The sequence below is a fragment of the Bombus impatiens genome, unplaced genomic scaffold, assembly GCF_000188095.3.
Source record: "Bombus impatiens unplaced genomic scaffold, BIMP_2.2 scf_0155, whole genome shotgun sequence".
In the NCBI taxonomy this organism is placed as follows: Eukaryota; Metazoa; Arthropoda; class Insecta; order Hymenoptera; family Apidae; genus Bombus; species Bombus impatiens.
Window position 1 is genome coordinate 869202 of NT_176574.1, and position 9449 is coordinate 878650.

The 9449-nt window shown below is 43.4% G+C and overlaps 1 protein-coding gene across 2 annotated transcripts in view; it reads right to left on the bottom strand.

Moving 5' to 3' along the window:
* LOC100741376 (proto-oncogene tyrosine-protein kinase receptor Ret) overlaps nt 1-9449 on the bottom strand; it is a 35993-nt gene that overhangs the window by 16125 nt on the left and 10419 nt on the right. For both annotated transcript variants that reach the window (XM_012382658.3, XM_003487449.4), the window contains exons 2-4: nt 1187-1408; nt 975-1102; nt 764-899 (exon numbers count right to left, since the gene is read on the bottom strand). In XM_012382658.3, coding sequence (XP_012238081.1) covers nt 764-899; nt 975-1102; nt 1187-1408 — 486 coding nt within the window. The remainder of the gene's footprint in view (nt 1-763; nt 900-974; nt 1103-1186; nt 1409-9449) is intronic.

Consider the following 9449-nt stretch of genomic DNA (forward strand, 5'->3'; position numbering starts at 1 on the left):
GGCGGCTCGTGCGCGCGCGCACGCGTTCGATGGATTTATTTCCTCGAGCGGGAGAGTCGGACAGATACACTCCCATTCGTAAGATATTAGGACGCTTACAGGAAACCAGATTAACTTCAACAACGTTTAAGCTCTGGCCGAAGCCTTCAATAATATTTATTATCCCCTGTGGCTCGACTTGTGTATATCTGGAATTTATTATAAAGACCATGGAATCTCGAGGTGAATGAAAAATCGTATATTCGTGGAAAGGTAGAAATCTTATCACAACGACGTTGAATTTCTGCTCGCTTATGTCCACTGTGTTACGTCCACTTCGTGATCGTCGCTTTAATCAACCTTGATGATATATTCGTACTGTTCAAGTTTCTATGATAATTCGAGGTTTCATTAAGCTTTCGAACAAACATCTCTGAACCTCGCGTGTAATAAACGCGCGTGAACTTCTTCGCCGAGGCGAAGGGATTGCTGATCCATATTCATCGCGTTTCTCTCGCGACTCTTGCGAATAATTTTTACAAATTCACCCCTCCCCACCTCGAATGCAAAACCCTGATCGATGGACCGCTCGATCGACGATTTGAACAAACCATCGCATCCTACGTAAAATCGATAAACGTCCTAATAGTTACGCGCGGAGGCGTATGCCGTTTCTGTTGGAGCGCACAGGGATATTCCTTCTTCCTGTCTAGAAAACGTGATTCTCTATCGCCGAGCTATAGCTGAGACGCGACGACGAGCATGAAAAGAAAGGGTGACTTGCCGTTCAATAGCTTGTAGTCGGTTACGTGAAAATTGGAGCAAAGGTCGGTGTAAATGCCAGGTCCGAAGGTACCGATCATCGCGACCGGCTGATTTTCGTATATCCTATACCTGGACGCGTTCCAGAAGCACATGTCCTGAAAACGAAACGACGTTGAACGGTAGAGCGACAGAATCTCGCGAAATAGACCGTGAAGCGACGATCTAATTACCTGAACGTAGTCCGCGCATTTGATTTCCGTCCCGTTAACACGAGATGGTTCCACCGTGATTTCCAGGACGGCCTCGTTGCTGTCGTCTTCTTTCGCCACAACGACGATCGTATCGGATCCGGTCGCGCCTTGGCAAGCGGGGAAACGAAAGACGCGGTAACGTCTGCGATCGAAGCGAAACGCGTAGATCGAAGAACATCTGCTACACTTACCTTTCTTTGAAAAACCGTGCAGTAGCAAGCTGTTCGTCTCGGAATCTATGGAAACTGTCGGTTCGCGGGGCACGGTGACGCGATAGTTCACGCGACTCGGTTCCGTCGAATCGTTTCGAAGCGTCCTCAGCTCGAGCAGCTTCAACTTCCATGAAATGCGTGCATCGTCCCGCGGCAGGTACGGTATTCTTACGGCCAAGTTCGACTGAGGAAAGTATAGCTCTGGAACAGAGAAGCGGCGCCCTTTACCGAGTCGTTATCTGTACGCGTAAATTTCGAGTCGCTGTTTATTACGCGAAACGGCGAGAACTTGTCGTTTTATTATTCTACGCTTAATTGGTATCGTATTCGGAACATAATTCTAGCGTGCTTCGTTCCAATGTGTATTCCGCAATTTACACGATAATAGTCGTTACAGTTGTTCCTTATCGTACAAGATAATGAAATAAAATTGTGCAATCTGACTAGCAAACGTAATCTCTCGTGGTCACCTATGATCCGACGATAGCATTTAGATTAGTATTCGAGTCGTATCAGTTGTTAAGATCATCGGCGACTACTATCGCGTTGAAACGATGCGTACGAGTATTCTCGTTTTTGCTAGAGTAAGTTCCCTGCGACAATCAGTCCGGTACTCGCTTACAAGGCTCCAATACCGCGAGTACTAGTAGTCTGTAAGCGAGTAGGCAAGTATTAGATCGTCCGAAAAGTTTCTTTCGTTTTATAAGGAAATAATAGATGCACAATATTTTCCGTTTTATATTATTTCATCGAATTACGTACGATCCATTTTGTTCTATCAAAATAAAGATCACAACGTTCGACGGATCAGATTTCGTGTTTGTATGAAGATACATTGTTGTAGAAGACGCGTCTGTAAAAGAACGACACTTTTCGGACAACCTAATACGTCTGTTATCGGCAGTGAGACGCTGGTAGCCTGTCTCCTTACTAACAGATTGGATAAGAATGAATTTCTGAACAGTGGATCACGAGGGACGTAAAAAGTTGTAAGCGAGTTCCTAACCACCAGAAATTGAACTAAAGACGATAAATCAACTCGCAGAGATGCCAGCCAAAAAGGGAACGACGGACACTCGAACACCATAGGCCATACTTCTCGTACGAATGCAAGAGTCAGCAGTACAACCGAGCCATCGCGGCTCCTGCGATGCAAAATGTTTTCGATCGCAAGACGAAAATAAACGCTTCGTCTTTGGCATTGTAAAGTTCAACGGTGAGGGTTCGCGTACGGTCAACTTCGTGGAAACGACTCGTGTCAAGGTGAGCGCGTTTAATCGATACACAGCAAGTAGTTAAAGTCCTGCTCGGCGAATGCGCTCGGCCGCACGCTCTTGCAGGATAAGGATCGCGATCGAGATCTTCGACGGTGTTTTCGCGGAACTCCAGTCGCGGTTGCGCGATTCCATACGCGAGCGAGATCCGTTCCTGGAACATCTGCGGTTCCACGTGCCGCGTCCACCGTGTTCGCCTCGATCGATACCACGCGTTTCGATCGTTCGCGCGACATTTCGCTCTCCTGTCGTGCGCCATCTCTGCGAACCAACTCTATGGAAATTTTTGTTTTCGATGGAAATTTTCCAGATGGAATTTTCGAGTTTCGCGCGTGTAGGAATTTCTAGCCGAGGATCGGCCCGATAATTCCGTGTCGTGGGACGAGGACCTCGTGCGTTTTTCGTGAAAGGGGTAGGGTAAGAAGATATTTCGGTAGGGAAGGCCTCCGGTGATGGCGATGCCAAGGGCGAGGGTGCGATAGCGAGGGTACGGTGGAAAGGCGAACGATGCGACGGTCACGCGAGAGTCGAGTTAAAGGCGCAAAGTATCTGGAACGCAGACTTGCGAGCAGGCACACGCGCTGGCATACGCACACGTCTCTGTATCGTGGCGTCTATGTTAAAAGTTAGGATCTAGCTGCTTGGCGAATGCGCGCATAAAGTCTTTCGCGTAAAGGTGCGTTTAAACGAAGCGCGCGAACGATCCTCTTGTTAGTGAAATTTAAGCGGGAACAAGCGTTCCGTCGCCGTTTAGTTGAATTCGTTCGCTGAATTATTTGACCGCGATCGTCGCGAAACGAGATAAATCTTTTGATGAGATAAACGAGTTTACGAACGATTTCCTCGATAACGGTTTAACGCGATTTTCGAACGGTGTGAGGCAACGATCTCCAAAATATAAAATAGCTGAATATACAATGTGCAACGAGGACTCGCACTCCATTGTATTTATTACGGTATTTACGTATCGATTCGTTAAGTTCAAGTATATCACGTTTCATATCTTTTGGCGGTATTTTTATACGACTATGAAGAGTACAGTAGATCTTTGATCATCAGAGGCGATGTAAACCTCAGTAATACGGAATAATTTATTAGTATTCATGAGTCGTATAGTCGTATAATTTTGATGGCTTAAGGCTGTACGCGTATTTGGGTTTGTATAAGCGTATCGTATGTTGTAGGCGTATTTAATCGATTGAACGTTTGATTAACTGTTTTCACGATACCTGGCTATACACACTTTCGTAGTCTTCGTGCTAAAATTTCGAGAAAAACGAAGTTATGATAAAGTTGGAAGCGCCTCGAATAATACGGAACTCGAATAGCCGCGACTCCATTGTATTATAAAAATGAAGTATGCAACCTGATAAAAAACGGTTCATTGGAAAATGGAAGTATCTACTTCTTGTAGCTACTGTATTTAATCAAGAACACTGATGTCTTTTTCTCTAAATCATAGTATAAAAGCAACAATAGCTGTCTGGTATGAATGCTCTGACTTGAAACGAACACGATATCTTTCGACGGTACCACAAAATTTCCGTAATTAATTTATGTCACGAGATGAAAAAGGTTGTAAATCACTGGTACGTTAAACGTGCACGAACGATTTTTATCATTCTCGCTCTATGTGTTGTTGGTCGTTTGGTCTAAATGCGGGTTACCTTTGAACTATCGACGATCACCTCGTCGACACGATTTCACTGACACGGAGTTCGCCGACGATGTTTATCTACAGGGATGACATTCTCTCTTTGCCGATAATTAGTATATTAATTGTCATATGTCATCGCTAATCGTGCATCTGTATCTAAACGTTCATTTCCATGCATGAAAAGATAAAAGGAAATGATAAAAGTTACTACGATATTACGACGTATTGCGTTGGTACTTTATTAATTAACGTAAATTATGCAAGTAAATATTTACAAAAAGTGAGCCACTTGAAAGAAATTTCCACAATTTTTTTATATATTGTCAGAGTTGCAACCCTGATGTACGTATGCGTGGCCTGTAAAAAATCTAACTTCACCCACGTTCATTTCTGCTTAAAAGAAAATTAGATTTGGACTATTTTGAATCTTTTCAAGGTTGGGGTGGGTTTCACTCCGACCACGCTCTTTAACATCGTATTGCATACAGGTACATAATTCTCTGCTACGCGTGTGCGTATGACCGCCACTGCAGTTTGCGAGTTACCTTTTCCGTTGAAAAGTCGTAAGAAGCGAGTTATATGGGAGTCGTAAAAAATATCAATAGCATAGATTTGAGTAAAGGGGGCGACTGTGCATAACGGACGGTAACGTATGACGATAAGCGTAATAATTTTCGCCAGAAGACGACGTCGATGAAACGATTGGTGATTTCGTATGCTGGTTTCGGTGAAATTGCGTCGATGAAATGTTTGTGGCTGATTTGAAAGTAGCTCCCTGAACGCGTCTTTAAAAAAATCTCTCAGCGTGCGATCGAAGGTGAGCGACGATATCGGATCGTTAGGATCGAAAACGAAATCGGTCGAAAGGCGAGAGATCGGTCGTTCTAGTAGATCTCCAGAGGCACGAGATCGTTGTACCTGGAAACCCTATTCGCACATCGAGTTACGATTCCCGAAAACAGAGACACCGTGAATACGATACGCGCAGCCATACAACTCGGCACCCTCTCGGTCGCCGATCTGCAAGAACCTGCCGCGTTCGAGTCGGCCCACCTCGCCACCTTAGTTACGTCTTGCGCCCATCGTAGGGCCACCACGTAGTATCACCATCTCGATATACGCGCCCTCTATTCCTGTAAATTGATTCGCCATCGCGTATACCTGGCCAGACGCCTAATTCGCTCGAGACTGCCACTTTCTTTCGTTTCCTATTATTTTCTTAGTAGGCAGCACTATATCTTCGTTGCTTGGCTTGCACTAAAATATATTTTATTTATTTACTTATTCATAGCTGTTCTCCTGCGGGTTAGGAATTTCCCCGTTACTTTTCTCTTTGATATATACTTATGGTCTACTTTTCTAACCTTAACGTTTTTCGTACTCGACGTTTAGACTGGAAAATTGCAACTCAAATTTTACCTCCTTTATATTTTTTATTGTCTATATTTCTTTAACAGTGACGTATAACCTCGCAGTCTTTCGATCTCAACAACGTATAGATCTAAACGGAGACATACAATATGAAACTCTAACAATTTTGCTACATTATTTTTATTACGTTATTAATATTCGCGATACGTGGCAAACGTTAATCTCTTGCTTCTTCTTCTCTTTCCCTCGATGCTCCTGTCTCTTCTTTTCACTATCTTTTCTCGATTTCCTACTTTGCCCGCTTTCAAACGTTTGTCAACGCCTTCTGCGAGTTTCTTTCCCCGATGTTCCGTTTTCTCGCGATTCCCAGCTTTGTAATACGCGCATCTTCCATCGTTTTTCACGAGTATCTCATTCGGTTTCGCGTCTTCTCGAGCGTGTCCTGATTTTCAGATATTTTTCAGCTCCTTCCGCCGGTTTCTTTCTCGTTTCTTCGATCTTGGAAAAATATCTTCCACCGCGTATCGCTCTCGAACGATGGCGCATCGCCACGACTGAACGTAGACATCGAAAGTAGCTCGATCGCGCACACCTGTACAAACATCTCCGCTCGGAAAATTAACAAGTTTCTCATTGTCGCGCGACACTCGCGCGAACGTATCACTCGGCTACCGTCGACCAGCTTCTTCCTCCTCTGCGCCACCCTCGAGCCATTCGACACCTCGGTTTTCCTTCTTTCTCCCTTTTTCGATCACCGACAGCCAGGCCCATTCGTTTTCAGGGCGCGCGTTTCCACGCGCTATGCCGAATTCGGAAATAGCTTAACTATATTTAGGTGATTTCGACACCCTAACTCAGGGAAAGGTGTGTTGCTCTTACCCGGCAACTTTTAAACGCCGTAACAACGAACTTACGACCTTCTTAATATCTCTCTTCGATATTTATCGGTTTTTCCGAAGAAGAAAGATCGGGGCAAACGAACGGGAAGAGCGCGTCCAGACGAAAGCGTTCGCTCTTAAAACGTAGCCGTCGTCGCGTGTCTCTTCGCGCTTATCCTTCGCTCGACCTCGAAAAAGAAATTCGTTAAAGCCGAATTTACACCTTTTCGCTCCGGACGAACATCGTGAATGATTCGTGGAGAAACATTTTCGTCCCCGTTTCGCCCGAAAAACGAACGAAGTAAGGCGAACTTTGCTTTGGACGTCTCAAACGAATATATAGGGTGGTTGGTAACTCGTCCTGTTTTGCGACCAAGTTTTCAGGACAGAAAAAATAAAAAAAAAACAAATTCGTACAAAAGCTCCGCTCCCCAGCGGCTTAAACCCAAAAATTGTATTAAGCACGAAAAATGTAAAGCGCCCACACATAATATAGCATGACTACGTCGTACCGTCGCGTATCGGTACCTTTGCCTAACACATCATTACAAAAATTCACCGTTTATTGTGAATACCAATATGTATTTAAAACTGTATCTTGAGCTAAATAAACATCATTAAAAAAAAAAAAAGGTAGTTGGTAACTGGCGGTACAAGCGGAAAGGGTGTGATTCTACGCGAAAAAAGAAGTCGGAAATATAGAATAAAAATTTTTCGTTCGAGGCTTTGTTTTCGAGAAAATCGACTTTGAATTTTCGCTCGGTACGCGTGCGGTACGTTATAACGGATCTCATTGTAGATCTGTAGCGGTAATTTACATATCTTCGCTTGATCTATCGAAAAATATCGCTTTCCTTCAAAGTGATCATCCTAAGTGGTCACCTTGAACGAGATAGTTGTTCGTCTTTCGCGTTCGAGTCGAATTTACACCTTTTCATTTTGGATTTCCATGATCACCGGGTGATTGGACATCCACAGCGGCTATGAAAATGAAAGATGAAAACCAGCGGAATATTCCTATCAGTCGAATTCATCCAAGATGGATGCCCCTACTTTGTTTATATTGTTCTTTGGACGAAGTGCGAATGAAAACAACGTTTTTCGACGAATCAGCCACGACGATGATCCAAATTGGAAATATGTAAATTCGGCTTCGCTGCGAACCAATCATCCAAGATGGTCATCCGAAGTAAAAACTGTACCGGATTTACGTGGTTTCGCTTTGGAAGGAAGATACTTTTATCCTCGTTCCATCCGCGTATAAAATAAGAATTTAAGCAGCGTTCGTCCGCCGTGTTTCTTCGGCTCTTAAATTCGGCTTTAGGCTTCTTCCGACTTTTCCAACCCGGTAACGACGTTGCGCAACCGGCGCGGCGATATCCGTCGATCGAAATCTCGACTGAAATCTTGAATGAAAATCACGCGAGAATAAAGCTTTCCTTCTATTTGCTTTGAGAGCGACGTTGTGAAAGGATGCAGGTCGTTCTTCGAGTATGTATACACGTAGCCACGCGAGCCACGTATCGACCGTTTCTTTAATTCACCCCTTTGTGGTTCGTTGAAGGCGCTCGTGGACGAGTTTCGCCTGGAACTCGAAACATAACGCGACGCAACGTAACGCAAGAGCGTCGTGCCAATTTTACCGGCAATAAGGCGTCGAACGGTTAATCAAAGTTACGGTAAACACGGCCTACTTTTTAAGGGGCGATTACCTCGCAACGAGCGCTTCGATTTCATTTCTTAGATCCGCTGCGAACAATAGCGACGACGCGCGATTTTTCCTTTTTCCTCTGTCATCCTTCGTCTTTCGTTCGTGTTCTCGTCCCGTCTCTTTTGATTTTTCTTCGTTAACATTCGCCCTCGTTTCGTTTCCCGATCGTAGATTGCTTCTCTGAAATATTCTGCGTACAGTCTACATTCACCTCCTATCGATGTCATTTCGTTCGTATTTCGTGTCAAAACGAAAATAGATTCGTTTCATTTGTTTCACTTTCACGGTTAACAAATCTTTCCGCTTTCCAACTATAAGATTAATGGTTCTTTCTCTCTCGTGCATCGGCCGTAGGTATCGTTTACACGATTTAATTCTGAACAATGAAAAACTCGTTTCGCCTTTTTCTGATTTCGCGTACAGTTTCGTACCGTCAGTCGCATTAATATTCGCACGCAGAACTATCTGTGCAGTTGTGGCTTTGTTTAAATATCGTGTGGATTATTCGACGAAGATACCAAGCCATTTATCATAGCTTAAAAATTCCTACATAATTTCTTCCTAAAAATAACCTTTCACTTTCCGATAGATTTTGAAGAGAAAATTGTCTCATTTTCACGTGGTGCCAGTATTCAAGAAAAGGTACCAATCTCGATAACGGACAGCTTGTAATTTATCACAGAGGAAAGCGTAGAGGTTCTCGCGAAATTGCACAATTGTTAATAGCAATCGTAGCTATAATGAAGAAGATCGCGTCGAATTTAAGAAAGAAAAGAAAAAGGACAATCTGCTCTCTGTTAAAAATCTATTCGATCTACCTATACAATTAAACGTTATTGTTAGGAAGAAATTGTTTAAGCATTGTTTCAAGCTATAATAAATGGCTCGTATTTCCGTAGAATAAACAGCGCGATATTTAATACAATACAATACAAAGACAGTGGCGCGCGTTCGTCACACAATATAAATGCGACTAACTATATGTAATCGCTTCGTAATACCTCGAAATACCTATCGTTTGCATAATTTCAAATATTTTCCTTCCATTAAATCGAAAATACAGGGTGATTGGTAACTGATGGTACAAGCGGAAAGGGGGTGATTCTACGCAAAAAAAGAAGTCGAAAATATAGAATAAAAATGTTTCGTTCGAGGCTTTGTTTTCGAGAAAATCGACTTTGAATTTTCGCTCGGTACGCTCGTTATAACGGATCTCACTGTAGATCGTTGTCTCGATGGAAAAATTAAAAAAAAAGATGTTTATTCTATATTTTCGACTTCTTTTTTCTCGTAGAATCACCCCCTTTCCGCTCGTACCACCAGCTACCAACCACCCTGTATATTGAACGAA